This window comes from Cebus imitator, unplaced genomic scaffold (genome assembly GCF_001604975.1).
Source record: "Cebus imitator isolate Cc_AM_T3 unplaced genomic scaffold, Cebus_imitator-1.0 Scaffold224, whole genome shotgun sequence".
NCBI classification, from domain to species: Eukaryota; Metazoa; Chordata; class Mammalia; order Primates; family Cebidae; genus Cebus; species Cebus imitator.
Window position 1 is genome coordinate 2619335 of NW_016107539.1, and position 19538 is coordinate 2638872.

Here is a 19538-nt window from a genome sequence, read left to right on the forward strand (position 1 = left end):
TTTAAAAATGTGCATGAACGTAGATAACTTCTCCAGCCAGCAAACACGCTAGGCCCTGGCCTGTGGTACCTGGATTCTCTGTAAATGAATTCTGTGCTCAGGAATGGTACAGGGATTCCACAGCTCTCTAGAATTCCTCTGTCCTGAAACAAAAAGCAGAGAGATCCCTCCACATGGCCCTCCAAGAGGCCCTCACTCCCCGCCTGGCTACCATGGAGAATAGCACAGCTTCCTTGAACACTGAATCCTGTATCTCTTTACTCAGCCTGCCAACATGCATGCCTATTAGTGCCAATAATAATATACATATTAACAGACTTTTAGACCACAGTCACCAAGACGCTAGAAACTCATGACAGGGAGCTCTTATTCCGAGTCATCATTTTTTGTACCTACTGGGTACATGCCGAGAAATTCTCACGATCCCCTCATTTATGTCTGCCTTGAACACCGTGGCATCTTTCTGTGATTTTAAACAGTCATGTAGAGGGGTAGATTGGCGAAAATGATCCCGTCACCATCAGATACGATTTTAAATGAGGTCTTGGTTGAATTCTCGTTTCGTTTTTAAAAATCAGCCTTCTTGAGTTTTAAATTGTTCTTATGTTATAATGGTTCCACCTCTACTGCCATTTTTAAAACTGTCAGTGTTTTTACTGTAAACACTACTGTGGGTTTTCAAGGTGACTGCAGAAACGTATGCCTAGCAAAAGTCTGTTATCTAACACCACATCACCCTTGAATTATTTTGCACAATTTCATTTAAATCATTCTGACTAGAGGTTTGGAAACAATTGAGGTGGTATATTTTTTAAAATAATTGTTTTCCTCTTTTTGTTGTTTTTTTTGGGACAGGGTCTCACTCTGTCACCCAGACTGCAGTGCAGTGATGTGATCACAGCTCACTGCAGCCTCGACCTTCTGGGCTCAAGTGATCCTCCCACCTCAGCCACCTGAGTAGCTGGGACCATAGGCATGCACCATGATGCCTGGCTATTTTTTTTTAATTTTTTGTAGAAACAGTCTTGCTATGTTGCACAGGCTGGTCTCCAACTCCTGGGCTCAAGTGATCCTCACCCCTCAGTTTCCCAAAGTACTGGGATTACAGGTGTGAGCCACCATACCCATCCATTAACCTTTCATATAAAAAGAAATTTCTCTAGGAAGAAAATAAAATGTAAGGATTTATTTCTAATTTTTACCCACATACAATTAGGGTAAAACATATGCAGCATATATACTTCCCCATAATATTTCTCCTTTTTAAAATGAAGAATTCAGGAGAAGACTACTCTAATATGTACATCTGCTAATACATGTGTAATGCTGTTTACCATAGACCAGCTAATGGACTTTATCCATGATAAAATTAGTCCATACTTTCAAAGTTTCCGTGTGTGAGTCTTTGTTGAATCAAAGTCTGTTCACATTAAGAGCACAGATTCTGATGCTTTGCGGTCTTGTTGCTTATTTGTAGCCTTCATACTTACAAGTATAAATCCACAGCTCAAAGAAGTTGGGCAGCAAGGAAGTTGGTAGCTGGGTTGTTCTGAAAAGATGATTTATGCGGATGCTCTGGTTTTATTTTACTTTATTTTATTTATTCGAGACAGAGTCTCACTCTGTCACCCAGGCTGGAGTACAGTGGCACAATCTCGGCTCACTGCAACCTCCATCTCCCAGTTCAAGCGATTCTCCTGCCTCAGGCTCTGAGTAGCTGAAATTACAGGCATGTGCCACCACACCTGGCTAATTCTCATATTTTTTTAGTACAGACTGGGTTTCATCATGTTGGCCAGCCTGGTCTCAAACTCCTGAACTCAGGTGATCCACCCACCTCAGCTTCCCAAAATGCTGGGATTACAAGTGTGAGCCTCCACGCTTGGCCAATGCTCTGGTTTATCACTGAGTGAAGTTGATTAGGATGATTGTAATTCACATCCAATCCACATGGGGTGAGGGTGGGGAGATCTTTACCCACCAGAGGTACCAACTGCACTGCTGAGGAATGCAGCCAGTTTGCAGCTGGAATAATCCTTTTCACTGTATTATCCATTCATTCATTCATTCAAATAGTTTGTGGACATCACTCTGTGTCAGGATGTAAACTGAGCACTGTGGAGGAACATTCTGACTGCATGGGGATAGATATTCTAACCTTACCTTTAGTAGAAGAAGACGTTAATCAATAAACAAGTGGGCTTATTTCAGAGTCTGGTAAGTGCTCCAGGGATTTCACACCATAGGGTGATATGATGGAGGGTTACACAGAGCAGGGGAGACTGTCAGGAAAGGCCTCACTGAGAAGGGCCCATTAGAGCTGAGATTTGATGGAACCTGCTATGTGATGGTGCAGAGGAAGAACTTTCTGGTCAGAAAACTGCAATGACAGAGAGCCCAGTCAGGAGAAGGATTTGAGGGGTCAAGGAGGAACAAGTACACCATTGTTTCTTTGGCATGGAGAGCAGGCTGTGGGTGCTGAGAGAGGAGCAGGAAGCTTGGCTGACAACACATCCTGCAGGCTCTTGTAGACCATGCTAAGGGTTGAAATTTTGTTATAAGTGCAACAGAAAGACACTGCAGAAGTTAAAACAGAGGGACATCATGCATCATGACCTAATCCCTTTTATAAAGAATCTTCTAGCAGTTCCCTGAAGAGCAGACTGTGGGAAACAGAAGCAGGAAGCTCATTGTCCAACCTAGCGGACAACATGGTGGCCCAGGCTAGAGCAGTGGCCATGAAGTGGGAGAGAAATGGTCTCTTGAGTCAGTAGTTCAGTCAAAGAATGGACCGGGTTTGCCCATGAATCAGCTGTTCCAGGAATGGGGACATCTCATGTTGCCGGAGTCAAGCTAGGGAAATGGATGAAACTGGAAATTTAGGTTCGAAAAGGAAATTTTTGCCATATTGAAGTTTGATCTTGGACCCCCAATCAACAAGGAAGTTCTACAGAGAACAGTTCTTTCATGCTGTGCTTTGGCATAACTATGATGGTTTTCCTTCATTAAATAAGTATTCATAAGAATAAATTTGCCACTCATCTACTCATACAAAGACTTACACATGATGCAATCTTATTAAACAAATCATCAATAGAGAGACTGATACTCATTATCTACCCAGATGACCCCTATTCTGGCTGCCTTTCCTCCCTTGCCCCAACTGCCAATGGCGAACAAAATCACTTAAGCCAAGTAAAGAGTTGTATAGTATTGAAATGCGGTTAAAAAAAAAAAAAAAAAAAAAAGCCTCCTCAGCCATTGTTAAAATACACTCACTGTGACAGATGTTTGGCATTTTTTGTATGAGGCTTTTCAATGCCTTACCTTTTCCAGTGCATGAGATTTAGTCTGCTTTGCAGAGGAAGACAGACAAAAAGGGTCTCTCAGCACGAGTTACTCTTCTGTAAAGGTTATAGTAAACATGTCAATGCCTAATTAAGCAGAAAATTTTATCTGTATTGTGGGGGAGGCATTTGCTGTCTCTGACTTTTCTTGTGGGGAATCCATTTAGAAGGACAATATAGATTGTGAGGTTGAGCTGGTCCGGAAAGCTCTGCTTCCAAATGTCAGTGAAGAAAGGAATACTTCTTTTCTCCTAGTTTGCAGATCACTATATTGGGTGGGCAGATTGTGCGTGCCTGCGTGTATGTGGGGGTGTGTTCACACCCATGCACATGCACACACACGGGCGCACACAGTAGAGTGCATGTATGTATATTTCATCAACATACACAGGAAATAACATAAATTACTTCCCAACTTCTTACTAAATGTCAGGCAAGGTGCGAGGCACTGAAAATACTGAGATGAATGAAACCCAGAAATACCCTTAGCCAATTGTGATGACGGAAAGCCCTTGTCCCCACCAAACCCGCAGATTTCTTTATTTGCTTCTTTGTTGCTGTAATTACGTTATCCATAAGTGTGGTCACCACGTGTCTTAGTTAGCCTGGAACATCCTGCCTAATACCTGTTGACCTAGTGTGTGTTCCCCTTCATTCTCAATGTGACCCTATTTTATTGATGAAATTTGTCTGATTCTCTGATGTTATTTTACTTGGCTCAGTAACAATTTATTTCATCAGTTGTTATTTAGTTTATTAATTTTATAACAGAAATTTTCTCCTTGAATGGTGTACGTATTTTTTGCAAACATACAAGTTAATCCAGGAAAAAGAAAATGGGATGATGCCATCAGGAATAATCTAATTCAGCCATATAGCCATTTTAAACTACAGTTTTCCTGCAAGTTGTGACCACTTATTCATGGTTTTTTGACTAGATTGAGTAGTTATTGTTTTTTCAAACCAATTTCTGAGACTAGGGACCAGTAACACCAATTTAATGAAAAATCCACCTGTCGATTTGCTAGAAAAGCAAAACACACCACACCAATAACAGTAAAATAACTAACACAACAATAAAACTCTTGGCTAGACTGAATTTATACAGTTCATCTTGTTTTATGGCATTCTGTCCCTAAAATCATGGGCTCTTGTCTCCAGTTTTCCCGCAGTTTTCCCCTCTGATGTGGTTATCTATTTAGTGACATTTCAGTGAAATTCCACTGTCTAACCGTTAGCCTTTGGGTCTCCTCAAAGGGTTCTTCTTCATTAGACTGACAATACAAAGAGAGTGGTGTCTCCTGTATTCGGGTATTCTCCCATCCGGCAGACTTGGGTGTATGTCCTGACTCTGCAATGCTAGCTGTGTGGCCTTGTATGAATTTCCTTACCATAAAGCCTCAGTTTCCCCATCTGTGAAATGAAAATAATAGTAGCTACTTCATGTGGCTATTAGACAAAATGAAAGAATGCATTTGCAGGGTTTAGCTTACTTCCTAGGAGACAGTAATTGTTCAATAAATATTCTTTCTATTCAACAGCAGCAGCAGTGGCAGCCTTTGGATTTGCTAGCTGTAGCTGCTTTATCCTAGCAAATCCCCTTCACTTCTAATTCTCTGTTCCTGCCTCACAGGACGAACCTCCAGTGCATGGCCACTCCTTTTCCAAGCTTTGTCCTTTGTGACTGGAAATAACAGAGCTGCTCTAAGGTTTTGCCAAGTCGTTACCTGCCACAGAGAGGGAAGATAGAAGTTCCTAAAGAAAACAGTGTATTAAGATTGTGCAAGCCTTGCAAATGTAAAACTGGATCTCCTTTTCTTTAGGACTTCTTTGGTTGCATTTTATCTGCATGGTTCTGAAAAGGCCAGGTGAAGAAAATGAGCCCATAGGCATAATGTCACATTCCCCATCTCCATTGATGGATATTTGCCCATTAATTCCCTTTGCACCAGCTCGCTCATGTCTTCATTTTCCCTATGCAATTACTGGTCCTAAATCCTTTCAGAGAAGGGAAAGCATGCATCCCCAATAGCATTTTGCATCTACAAATCAAATATATAATTGGCATCTCATGACGGGTACCCACAAATCACAGTGCATTTGAAATTACAGGCACAAGATCGAGAGGGCATTTTCAACCTTGTCTGGAAAGGTCTTCATAAACCTGTTGGAGAATAATAAGATAGTCGCAAAATCTCCCATTCTAACACCATTTGCGATTATTTTTAAATCATTATATTTGCTGAGCTTACATAATTTTTCAACTATCAACAGAAGATTTTATTTGCATATCCCATAATCCTGCTGTGTGATTCTCTACAAATAAAAATGTTATAGCAAAAAGACAGTGGCTATCAAAAATATAATGGCTGTGCATCCAAATTACTTCTGAGCACTCAAAAATGATTTATTTATATGGTTATATGCCAATATATCCAAGTGTCTTGGTAAACTTTACCATCTAGATGTCAAGAGTCAAATCTTAGTCTCCCTGTGAGCCAACATTCTTCCCTGTAGATATCTGACTTTAATAGGCTAGGAAATTCAACCCAGATTTCCTAAAAGTCATACACATGAATTTACCAACTATCTCATTACAAGAATATTAGAAAGATATTCCTTAAACCCGAAAATTATAAACTTGGGATCCCAGGCATTTATAAAGAATTATGGCTCCTGGCAATTAAAAAAAAAAAAAAAGCAGTAGATGGCACGAAAGACACCATTTGGCTTTCCTGTGTCCACTGCTCACAGTGCATAAAAGTGTAGATTAAATCACTGTTCAGTTCGGCATGGGAAGCATTTAGTCTGTGTGGGGAAACCGGAATGGAATATGGAGCCTGATATTGTCGTTTCATCTCTTCTTCTTCTCTTGCAGGCTACGCCCAGGAGGAACAGCTGAAAGAAGAGGAGGAAATAAAAGAAGAAGAGGAGGAAGAGGACAGTGGTTCAGTAGCTCCACTGCAGGGTGGCAATGACACGGGGACAGACGAGGAGCTAGAAACCGGCCCAGAGCAGAAAGGCTGCTTCAGCTACCAGAACTCTCCAGGAAGTCATTTGTCCAATCAGGATGCCGAGAACGAGTCTCTGCTGAGCGACGCCAGTGATCAGGTGTCGGACATCAAGAGCGTCTGCGGCCGAGATGCCTCGGACAAGAAAAGCAACACTCACGTCAGGATTCCGAACGAAACACACAACTGCATGGACAAAATGACGGCGGTCTACGCCAACATCCTGTCTGATTCCTATTGGTCGGGCCTGGGCCTCGGCTTCAAGCTGTCCAATAGCGAGAGGCGGCACTGTGACACCCGGAATGGCAGCAACAAGAGCGATTTTGATTGGCACCAAGACGCTCTGTCCAAAAGCCTGCAGCAGAACTTGCCGGCCAGGTCCGTCTCGAAACCCAGTCTGTTCAGCTCGGTGCAGCTGTACCGGCAGAGCAGCAAGATGTGCGGGACTGTGTTCACCGGGGCCAGCCGGTTCCGATGCCGGCAGTGCAGCGCCGCCTATGACACCCTCGTGGAGCTGACCGTGCACATGAACGAAACGGGCCACTACCAAGATGACAACCGCAAGAAGGACAAGCTCAGACCTGCGAGCTATTCAAAGCCCCGGAAGAGGGCTTTCCAGGATATGGACAAGGAGGATGCTCAGAAGGTTCTGAAATGTATGTTCTGTGGCGACTCCTTCGATTCCCTCCAAGATTTGAGTGTCCACATGATTAAAACAAAACATTACCAAAAAGTGCCTTTGAAGGAGCCAGTCCCAACCATTTCCTCGAAAATGGTCACCCCGGCAAAGAAGCGCGTTTTCGATGTCAATCGGCCGTGTTCCCCCGATTCGACCACGGGATCTTTTGCAGATTCTTTTTCTTCCCAGAAGAACGCCAACTTGCAGTTGTCCTCCAACAACCGCTATGGCTACCAGAATGGAGCCAGCTACACCTGGCAGTTTGAGGCCTGCAAGTCCCAGATCTTAAAGTGCATGGAGTGTGGGAGCTCCCATGATACCTTGCAGCAGCTCACCACCCACATGATGGTCACAGGTCACTTTCTCAAGGTCACCAGCTCTGCCTCCAAGAAAGGGAAGCAGCTGGTGTTAGACCCACTGGCTGTGGAGAAAATGCAGTCGTTGTCCGAGGCCCCAAACAGTGATTCTCTGGCTCCCAAGCCATCCAGTAACTCAGCAGCAGACTGTACAGCCTCTACCACTGAGTTAAAGAAAGAGAGTAAAAAAGAAAGGCCAGAGGAAATCAGCAAGGATGAGAAAGTCGTGAAAAGTGAGGACTATGAAGATCCTCTACAAAAGCCTTTAGACCCTACAATCAAATATCAATATCTAAGGGAGGAGGACTTGGAAGATGGCTCAAAGGGTGGAGGGGACATTTTGAAATCTTTGGAAAATACTGTCACCACAGCCATCAACAAAGCCCAAAACGGGGCCCCCAGCTGGAGTGCCTACCCCAGCATCCACGCAGCCTATCAGCTGTCCGAGGGCACTAAGCCACCTTTGCCTATGGGATCCCAGGTACTGCAGATCCGGCCTAATCTCACCAACAAGCTGAGGCCCATTGCACCAAAGTGGAAAGTGATGCCACTCATTTCTGTGCCCACAAACCTGGCCCCTTACACTCAAGTTAAGAAGGAGTCAGAAGACAAAGATGAAGTCGTGAAGGAGTGTGGGAAAGAAAGTCCCCATGAAGAGGCCTCATCTTTCAGCCACAGTGAAGGCGATTCTTTCCGTAAAAGCGAAACGCCCCCAGAAGCCAGAAAGACCGAGCTGGGTCCCCTGAAAGAGGAGGACAAGCTGATGAAAGAGGGCAACGAGAAGGAGAAACCCCAGCCGCTGGAGCCCACTTCTGCTCTGAGCAACGGGTGCGCCCTTGCCAACCACGCCCCGGCCCTGCCATGCATCAACCCACTCAGCGCCCTGCAGTCTGTCCTGAACAATCACCTGGGCAAAGCCACAGAGCCCTTACGCTCACCTTCCTGCTCCAGCCCAAGTTCAAGCACAATTTCCATGTTCCACAAGTCGAATCTCGGTGTCATGGACAAGCCTGTCTTGAGTCCCACCTCCTCAAGGCCAGCCGGTGTGTCCAGACGCTACCTGTTTGAGAACAACGATCAGCCCATTGACCTGACCAAGTCCAAAAGCAAGAAAGCCGAGTCCTCGCAAGCACAATCCTGTACATCCCCGCCTCAGAAGCACGCTCTGTCTGACATCGCAGACATGGTCAAAGTCCTCCCCAAAGCCACCACCCCAAAGCCCGCCACATCCTCCAGGGTCCCTCCCATGAAGCTGGAAATGGATGTCAGGCGCTTTGAGGATGTCTCCAGTGAAGTCTCGACTTTGCATAAAAGAAAAGGCCGGCAGTCCAACTGGAATCCTCAGCATCTTCTGATTTTACAAGCTCAGTTTGCCTCGAGCCTCTTCCAGACATCAGAGGGCAAATACCTGCTGTCCGATCTGGGCCCTCAAGAGCGTATGCAAATCTCGAAGTTTACGGGACTTTCAATGACCACTATCAGTCACTGGCTGGCCAACGTCAAGTACCAGCTTAGGAAAACGGGCGGGACAAAATTTCTGAAAAACATGGACAAAGGCCACCCCATCTTTTATTGCAGTGACTGTGCCTCCCAGTTCAGAACCCCTTCTACCTACATCAGTCACTTAGAATCTCACCTGGGTTTCCAAATGAAGGACATGACCCGCTTGTCGGTGGACCAGCAAAGCAAGGTGGAGCAAGAGATCTCCCGGGTATCGTCGGCTCAGAGGTCTCCGGAAACAATAGCTGGTGAAGAGGATACAGACTCTAAATTCAAGTGTAAGTTGTGCTGTCGGACATTTGTGAGCAAACATGCAGTAAAACTCCACCTAAGCAAAACGCACAGCAAGTCACCCGAACACCATTCACAGTTTGTAACAGACGTGGATGAAGAATAGCTCTGCAGGTATGAGTTTGCTCCAAGGCATTGTGACTAGCCTTGTGAGGAGCTTCTTATAGGGAGATGGGTCTGCTTAGAGGCAGCTAGCGTCTCCCAGTGCCAAGCAGGATAGTAGCTTGCTGGAGTAAGGTTTATTTTTATGAAAGACCAGAATGTGAAAAATAAGTCCTAATCATTCTCTCAAGTCCTCCAGTTTAGAGCTGGGAACTAGAATAAAATGGGTTTAGAGAGATGAAGTTCACAGATGACTACTGCATTTTCTAGGCTTTCATCATCCATCATCCTGAGTTACCCAAGCAAGCTCCAGTGTCCAGCCAATGCTATCTTTCATTTTAATTATTAGATACTAACTTCTGTCACCATTCCATTTCACCACCCCACCTTTCCATAGTAATGCCAATGACTTATAAAGTAATAAAAAGGTTAGCAATGGAAGAAACACTGGAGCTTTGCTAGAAGTAGTTACTATACTGAGATTTCTTAATCAGCTCATGAATAGCTTAAAGTTGTCTTTATGAATGTTATTTGTAATAATTGTTTTTCTGCAGCTTATTTTTAACAATTGCCACCTTCCATTCTCTTCTCCTTGGTTACTGTCTACATTAAGTTTCCTGTGAATGAGCATGCGCCCTTAACAGGATGGTGGAAAAATATGCTTCTTTGCGGAACATTGAGATGAAAAGAGAAGCAGCTTATTTTCTTCTCTCATCTTTTAGTTTTCTTGTGAATAGACCAGTATTAGAGTCTACCTTTAGCAAAGATGAGGAAATGCATGCCCTTGAGGTTTTATTTCTCATAAAGAAACAAATGGCTTTCTGCACACTTATTGTTCGTGTGCATGGAGTCCCACACCTTCAAGATAATTTGCATCATGTATCATAGACGTTTTATGCCTTATATTGTCACCCATGCCCAGTGTATTTGTGTCATTTTTAGGAAACAGGGCAGAGGTCAAATGCCTTAGCAGATTAGTCCCACCAGCCATTTTCAAATGTTGAGTATAAGCAAGGTTGGGTCTTAACAAATCTCTTTCATTTGCCTTTTTGTGTTTTCTCTGCTTCTTTTTCTCTCCCTTCCAGCATGATGCTTCCACACGCTAAGTGCCCTCCTATGTTTTCAGGTGGTCCTCCACCTTGGGCCATCCCAAGACGGGAACCCAACCTGAACTAAACCTTCTGCGCTGACCAGTCCAGTTTATGTCATGCTAAGTTAAAGATTTGCTCCTAATTCATTAGCTCTTAATTAATTCAAAACAAAATATGAAAACCTAATAACATATAATCACTCACCACCTCCTATTGTTAGAGTATTGGCTTATAAATAGAAGACTTTCAGAACAAGCTAGAGAGGTAGGACACTAGGAGAGTTCCAGGTAGAGAGGGGTATTTACATGGCGTGGCTTTGGGCTCATTTCAGATCAGACAGAGACTTACCTGAGTGTGAAGATGGCCAAGATGAAATAAAAAGTTATGGCCTGGGACTTTCCCCTGAGTGAGGAGCTCTACCCTTCTGTTGGAGAGGAGTCATCCTATAATTCTAATTGCTATCTGGCCCCAAATGAAGACCATCTTTTTGGTTTGCATGTTTTTATCATGATGATTAAATGTGTTATTGGCAGATTCTTCTCTTTCTCTCCAAGCATGATTTGTTCAACTCACAGTATAGAAAGAAAAGCCGAAATGCATCCATTGAAGTCGCACCTGAGCTTGGGGCTCGACAACATCCTATTTATTTGTTATATAACATTTTAAATCTTATATAACTTGCCATTATGTTTTCCTGATTCTTTTTTTTTTTTTTTAAAGTGGGCATACACAGAATACCTAGAAAGAAGAAAGATATTTCAAATCCAACAGTAGTGGGTTGAAACCATGGTGAAAAATACAAATAAGTAATATTTATTTGTGGCATAATAAAGACCACTTTTCCACCTGTTAGGTTTATAATCTTTTTTAAAAAAAATTTAATATAATTGCCAAAACACTGTGGTATGGAAATAGGGAGAGCGAAGGAAAAGAAAGCTTGATCCATCGTCAGTCAGAATCTGAAATGTATACTACCTGTTCTAGGGATTCAAAGGTAAACCGATAATTTGGAAAAGCATATACAGAAGGTACTTAAAAATCTGTTAAATGCATAGGTAAGTTAGCTATTTTGGCCCCTCTCTGCATTTGTACAGGATGAGCATATCTAATTTGGACCTTGAAAGTGCTGTCTTAGTGTTTTTATTATACAAAACCAAAGCTCCATCCTTACAAGCACCATTAGGCTGTGGCTCCAAGAGGACTGCAGAAAAACAGATTTGAATGTTTGAGACTCATTCAAAGCCGTGATCTTGTATGTATGTTTTGTGTACAGAAGAGAAGGTGCAGGTACTGGCTGTGTTGGTATTCATCTTAAAAATGCTCCTATCCGCCTGAATGTTTCCCCCATCTGTACAAAGGTCGATTCTTCATGCCTTGGCCACCTTAGAAAAAAATGCCTCTACTCCCAGGATCCTCTTTTAGGATATTTATGTAGTGCCTGTATTGATGCATGTAAGGTTTTTAAATGGTCGTGAAATGACATCACTGTTATCTGGAACTCTAACCTTAGTTGTAATGTATGATAGCACAAATTGTGCAAAATGGCAAAGTGTTTTAGAAAGTATGATCAAGATTTCGTGGAAAATTTGAGAGCTCTAACAGATCTCTGTTTTCTGATAGACATAACTGTTGATCTGATTTTTCTTTCCTCTATCCACTATATCTTAAATCCTGCAAAATGCTCTGCCAAATATTAAATGCAACTTTTCATTAAAAATTCGTTAGAAAATATTAAGTGTGCATCTCTATTTTAGGACATAAGTAATCTAAAACAATTTCAACGTGTGTTTGTATATATCTTTAAAAGCCACATGCTCTTGACTAGTAGAAATTAAACAGAGAGCAAATCAATGAGTCTGAAATGCATAAAGGCTTGAAATTATAGTCATTACCGTGTAATATAGTATACAAGTTTAACAGCACACCTAGCCTTGAAATTGTTGGCAGGGAAGTATTCTAGTCCAATGAGCTGCCACTTTTGTTGTGGGCGGCTTGATAAAAACACATGTTCAGGGTGAAAAGCATGTAAGGTTGCCAGATAAAATACGGAATGGACGTCCAGTTAAATTTATATTTCAGATAAATGACAAACATGATCTGAGTGTAAGTCTGGCCCAAATATTGCATGGACCATACTTATATTTTAAAAGTATTCATTGTTTATCAGAATTCAGATTTAACTGGGCATCCTGTATTTTTATTAGCTGAATCTAGCAATCCTAACAGCATAGATTATATGGCAATCTGGGAAGAATCAGACAGCCTGGACAAATTAATGTCTATTAATGGCATCAACCATTCCTTCCTCCATTAAATAAATATTCCTTCCTTTCATCTTCTCTTCCCTCATTTCTTCCCTCTTTCTTTCCTCCCATCCTTCTTTCCTTCCTTCCTTCCTTCTTCTTTCCCTTCTTTCCTTCCTTCCTTTTTTCCTCTCTTTTCTTTCCTCCCTGCATTCCTTTCATCCTTCGACAAATATTCGTTATGCTTTTACTATGCACCAGACTCTATTATATTTAACAATGGAAATGTAATAGTGAACCAACAGTTCTACCAATTATAATAGCAAAATGTGCCAGGCCTTGCAGCAAGCACTTTGCAAACATTATTTTACTTTATTCTCACAAACAGCCCCATGAGGTAAAGGTTGATTCACTCATGATAGGGAGGAGGAAACAGAGGCAGAGAGATTCTGCCTGAATTTCCCAAGGTCCTACAATCTCTGAGGCTCACTCATTCATTATGACATATCTAGAAAGCCATCGTTCCACAGCAAGCACTGTGCTAATTCCCAGGGAGTAAGCCATAACCAGGACAAGAGTCTGCCTTTGAGGCTAGCCACAGACACACAGATGAAAAATTCTAGGGGAAATGCTGAAAGGAGCACAGAGGAGGTGACTCTGCCTGGTTCTGGGTGAAGCCGGCATAGGGAAGGGTGGTCTCAGAGGCAGTGTTCAGGAAAGAATGCTGGGTTTAAACCCCATCTCACCCACTTACATGAAGGCATGCCCCACTTCTACATCTACGTGATGTGGACATAAAGTCCCTCTCATAGGAAGGTTGTGAGAATTAAATGTATGTAATTGTTTTCCTTAAAGCCTGGCACATAGTAGGCTTACAAGAAAAGCAAGTTCTAGACAGAGCTGCTGGAGCCTCTTACTGTGTTCTGTAGCCTCGCCTGAAGCGTAGAAAACTCACAGCAACTTCTCAACTTTAACTAATTAATAACCTCGCCAAAACCTCAACCTGCTATTTGATTCAGATAACAGTGGCAGTGAAACTATTGTTGACTGGCCTCTTTTTATAAGCCAGGCATGATTATTCATAGTACCCTCATTCTGCAGAGAGGTAAACCAAAGCTCAAAGAGTTTCACGATTTGTCCAAAAACACGGAACTAAGCCTGGAGGTAGGATAGGAACCAAGGACTGTCTAATACTCATCAACTTTCTTCTGCTTCTTGGTTTCCTCCTCCTTGCCTGATGGTTTCTAGGCCATACTTCTGGTCAGACGTACCTTCAACAACCCAGAGAAAAAGTTATAAAATGTGGCCTAGGAGTTGAGAGGGAAAAGGGCATTCTCCTGGGCCTCTTGGAGGCTTTAGCTTTCAACCAAACATTGCAACTCAGGGGCCCAGGACTGACCGCAGGGTGAAGTAGAACATACTTGTTCATTTTCTTTTAATGCTCTTGTTCAGTCAGGTAATTATATATTTGCCGTATGGTGTCTAACCAAGAAATGACCCACATTCCAGTGAAAATATATATATATGTAAGATTAAAAAAGAAAATCCTCATTCTGACCCTCAGGAATTCATTTTAGGGAAACAAAATGAAAACTAGGCAAACAGGGTCAAGTATGAGACTCTGGCATCTCTCAAGCAGCAAGAAACCAATGCATCATCTTCCTTCACATTTGCAACTCCCTGTATGCATCTCAGCCTCCATTACACCTTCCCCCCTCATTTGGACTTTTGAACGCTCAATTCTGACATGTATAATTTGGTGCTTTAATATAGAGTAACATTATTTTTCATTTACTCCAATCTGCCATCAGTATCATCTTTTCATTTAACCAGATGCAATTCTTTTTTCTTACCCTAAATTGAAAATCCATGAGCGACAGGGAGTGCAATGTTTTAATTAGCTCATATTTTTTATATGGATTTATGTCTTTAAAATACATTTGTGTAATTCTTCAGCTAAATTAAAAACGTCTTTCTGCGAAAGTGAGGAGGGGAAAATAAAGAGCTAAATTGTGTCATTAGCTGAGGTGGTTGCAGATGAGGAGCAGAATTTAGTGAAGGGACACACAATCGCAGGAGCTGCTTCCTGTGAGGATTTTGGACTTGCCCTTCCTGTAAAGAAGCCTTTCTCCATAAAGACCTCTCAAAAATGGCTCGGGGAGGAATTTTTTTAAAGGCCTCTTGTAAGTAAACAAGCAGTTACCTTCACTGAGCTAATTTGAAACCCAACCTGCCGCCAAACAAACAGAGAAAAAGAAGTCATAATGATAAACAGTTTTCCCTGCATTTCTCTTTGTCTTTTTTTTTTTTAACTATCAAGTTTAAAGCTTTCCACGATGCTTTTTTCTACTTTATAGGAGACAAGTGACATTCCGTGGTAAATGGGAGAAAAAGCCATGCAGAACTGAAATCTCTCTAATGCATTGACACTAACTTGCCCTCTATTGTTGGAAATGAGCAGGCGCTCATGATTGTTCATCAAACGGCTCCTAATGCAGTTAAAGCATTCAGCTATAATTTCTCCTTGCATTTATAATTACTGTCATAGACTGCACACCTCGGTGAGCAGATTAAAGCTATAAACTATTTAGCCTCGGCTCTAAGACGAGGAACTTGATTTGTCTGGCAGGAGTTATTTGTTAGGGAGCTTGACACTTCACATAAAAATGACTCAACTTGATGAAGAACAATGCAGTTTTAGCAATGCGGGGATTTTAAATCAGTCATGATGCCACGCCCTGCAAGAATCGCAGGGCAGTTTGTTAAACGATATGTAGGCCAGCGAGATAAGGGAGTGTGTTAAGGGTACCAAAATAGAAGAGGATTTGGTGTGCAGTTGCTTTCTTTCCTGACTCTCTTCTGGAAGATCAGGAGTTTGTTGAAAATCAGTGCATGTCATGTTCTCCTATTAAATCCAGTGTAAATGTTACGTGAGGCTCACCTGGAGGGAAAAGGGATGCCAGCAGCCACAGGCGCATGTCACATGTGGGGGTTTTACAGAACTCTGTGTGGCTGTTGAGAACAATTGCCTCCAGAAGCCCAAGAAGCCAGGATTATATGGAAAATGGTTGTTTGGTTTGGTTTATTTTTTTTTTTCTGGAATATGTTCATGTATTTCTTTGTGTATTTATTTGTTTGTTTAGTTGCAGGAGGCACAGAATATATTTAGGCACAGAAGGTGTTTCCATGGGGCTGATTTGATATCTATGGAAATACACAAGAAATAGATACTTTCCAACTTAGACATCTTCTAATTGTTGAGACCCAGTGACCAAGAGCTTTTTCTTAATGAATTTTGGGCAAGTTTGACTTGCCATGGAATCATCTCCCACCTATTCACACGTCATAGCCATAAATAAACACAAATTTACCTTAAAACTGGTATTCAGCATCAAGACTCTGTTGAATGTTTATTCGCAGCAAACAATGGATACCAGTGCCCAAATATTAAGGATCATGAATATAAGAGCTCCCAGGGCCAGGCAGTGACCTGCAGGACCGTAGCATGCCAGGCAGGGGCAGTTACAGGGAAGCAAGGAGGCCTTGCACAGCTCCAGTGATTTCCAAAGAAATAGCAAACCCAGATCTTTGTGTGAGTCTCCCAGTGTTTTAGTTGAGGTTTTTTTTATGGATGCGTTTTGGTTTGGTTTGGGTTTTAGTTTGTTTTGTTGTTTTTGTTCTGAACACCCTTCAAGTCAAACAAAGTATATCAGAGACTACATTTAACTCCTAGACTACTAGTTTGCAGCTTCTGGATCTGGTGGCAGGTCAGAGGGAGACACTGGCCGTGTTTCTTGGTGTCTTTTGTCCCGTCTCCCCCAAGGTAACCCCACTAGGGCTTTGGGCTCTTACATGAATGCCACATTTCCCCCATCTCAGAGGATACTGGGCTATTCTTTAGGAAACTCTACTTCCTTCTTCTTACGATTTCATCAAGTTGCTGCTACTCAGTGGAGGGGAACAGCCTGGACTCCCCTGGAGGGGAACCAATCATTCAGGCTTACCCAGGACTTGGCCAGGAGGGTTCCAGGGATTTCAGACTGAGAACAGAAAAATCCCAGACAAACTAAGATGAGTTGGTCACCCTGCTCTCCTGATGTAGTCTGGTTTCTTTTCAGATCATATAAATCTTTTGACTTTTACTGATATGTCTATTGCCTTAGGACACAATACTCATGGCTGGCATAGTTTGTGAAATGGTGTGTGTTCTCTAATCCCTATGATACTCAGTCAATGCTGCTACCCAGCATGTTTTATCTATGGTGTTTGTCTAAGTCTCACAGCAAAACTGCAAAGTAAATATTATACTCATTTTAGAGATGAAAAAGCTGAGGGTCAGAGAAGGTGTTTCAGATGCCCAAGACCCACAGCAGCAGGTAGTGGACTGAGACTCCAGGCCAGAGCCGTCAGAATCAGAGCACAGGGCTCCTTACACAGCACTGGCTGCCAGCGCTCAACTTCAGTGTATATGGAACAGACAGTATTTCAAAGGATGGTGCCTTTAAAATGCACAGTCTTTTTTTTACTTTAGGTGCATACTTTATCTGGCATTTCTCCCCGTATTATCCTTCCCCACCCCCTGCGGTCTCTCCCCTACCCCCCCAACTGCCCCCAGTGTGTGATGCTCCTCTCCCTGAGTCCATGTGTTCTTAATGAGATGATTTTTGAACGTGTGTAACTATGCCTTAGCTATAGTTGCTACAAAGACTGGAATGTTCTTGCATGCCAAAACCCCTGGCCCAAAGGATGGATGTCCAGAATGAGCAAGTGGGCACATTCCCCCTGTTTCTAAAGTTTCACCAACTAGCCTAAATATATGCTCTTGCAAGCTACTCAGCACTCGTGCCAGTAGGCAAAGGACTGTGGCTGAAGAAGATTTTGTTCAATGAAGTTAGCCTTCAAGTTATTGTTCTCTGATATGTGTAGAGGGTGCTCCACAGGGAGCACTCACTGAGGTTAGGAGCTGGCGTTCCTGTCAGGGAGATGGACAGACACAAAGTGTCCTAGTGAAGGAAAACAAGGTAGCATGGAGGGCCAGAGGGCACCGTGGCCTGCAGGTTTACAGGGAGCTCAGGGAAGGCCTCACTGAGAGAGGCTATTTATGCTGAGACCAGCCAAGCAGCACGAAGAGCACCTGCTCCTCTCCAAGCACCGCAGGCGAGAGCAGGCCTGGTAGATCTGCAGATGTATCAGGGTTTCAGGGGAGCCCAGCTCAGGCAGCACGGGGAGGGCATTGAAAATGAAAGCTGGAGAAAAAGACCAGGGCCAGAGCATTCAGGGGTGGGGGGGAAGTAAGACCCAGAGAGGCTCAGTAACTTACCCCAGGCCACACAGCTAACAGACTTCACACATCCAAAAAAAGTCCCAGTGAGAACATTCGAATGCATTGAGCAAGACAGGGCACACTTAGGACACTTGGAAGACTCTAAATTTCAGATTTTCACTGCCACGAAGGCTGAGACAAGGGAGAGACTGCCAGCATGAGAGAGGCTTGAGGGGCATTGGAGGTGACCAGGGACAGGGTGGGGGAGCAGCAAGTCATGGCAGGGACCTTAGGAAGGAAGAAAGGAGGTCTGGTGGCTGCCGGGTACAGTAGAGGGGAAGCTGCTGTTCCCTTCCTCCCCCAGCCCCGCAGCTTAACCGGCTCCATGGGGGCTCAGCCCACCTCTGTGAGCTGGTCTTTCTTTTTCTGTTGTATAATAGGCACCATGGCAGTAAATGCCACCTCCCCAGCTCCCTCGGGGAAGCCCCACGGCTTGATTATTCCTGAGAATTGGTGACATTCTGTGGCTGCTCCTTGTGGGGGAGGCACAGGTCTGGCCCACCTGGTGATTTTTGTTCACTTCTTACTGTCACTTTTGAAAGAGAGGAAGGTTTTACATACACATAAGTAATTAATTCTGTTCTTTCTTATTCTGAACGACCCACACATCAGCAGAAAACCAGAAAGACTTCCTCAGGACAGAGAGGCACAGGAGAGCAATCTGAGAGAAATGTGTTTTCCCTTCCTCCCTCCCTCCTTCCTTTCTTCCCTCCCTGCCTTTCTTTTTACCAATATTTATCAGACACTTCTTACAGGCACTGAGAATATAACAGAAAATACAAGCTCCCTGCCCTTGGGAAGCTTAGAGTCTGACCCCTCCACTTTAGACTGAGGCTGGAGAGAAGATATTTGGCCACAGCTACACCAATCTTACCTGCAGTGGGATAAGATCGAAGCAGTTAGACTTACAGGGGTTTGTGGGAATGCCAAGGAGGAACACCTAACCCAGGTTGGGGGTTAGGGTGGAGGAGGACACAGGGAGCCCAGGATTGCCTCCTGCCTGAGTACCAAGATGAGCACAAGGAAGTCAGAAGAGAGATGAAGGAGGGACACAGCGTGAAAAGAAAACAGAAAAGGAAATCTTCTGGAAACAAGAAGTTTAATGTGTGCACTCTGCCCCACACCCAGAAATTGTTTTCTCGTTTTCACTAATTAGACATAAATAACTGTACGCCCAAGTCCACGTACTGGATCACTTTCTAGTTCAAGGCAACAGAGCTTGTTCTCTCAATACAGCCTATGCACTCTCACCTCAAATAAGAAACCATTTATCTTGGATTTTCTGAAATACCAAAAATAATTCTCTTAGCTTCTGGGCTGGGGCACTTTCAGGCTGCTTGGTGACGGGGGCTGCCCGACCAAAAATAATACCCCTTGCCCCATCATCACTACTAGTGAAAATGATACGGCTATAATACTAGTTAATTATATCATTCATAAATCCAAAAACTTTGTGTGCATGAACTTTTCCTCAAGCCCTCTGCAAGACTCTGGGATAGACTGGAATCACAAACAATAACACTTCCTAGCCTCATGGAGTTCCTAGTCCAGCAAGGGAGGCCAATCGATGACTTTTTTTTTTTTTTTTTTTTTTT

General features: G+C 43.2%; 1 protein-coding gene across 2 annotated transcripts in view; it reads left to right on the forward strand.

Moving 5' to 3' along the window:
- TSHZ2 (teashirt zinc finger homeobox 2) overlaps positions 1–19538 on the forward strand; it is a 518813-nt gene that overhangs the window by 284103 nt on the left and 215172 nt on the right. Inside the window, exon 2 of one of the 2 annotated variants that reach the window (XM_017496884.2) lies at positions 6226–9298. In XM_017496884.2, the coding sequence (XP_017352373.1) occupies positions 6226–9290 (3065 nt within the window). In that variant the 3' untranslated portion in view covers positions 9291–9298. The remainder of the gene's footprint in view (positions 1–6225; positions 9299–19538) is intronic. The other variant, XM_017496885.2, reaches the window with a different exon arrangement.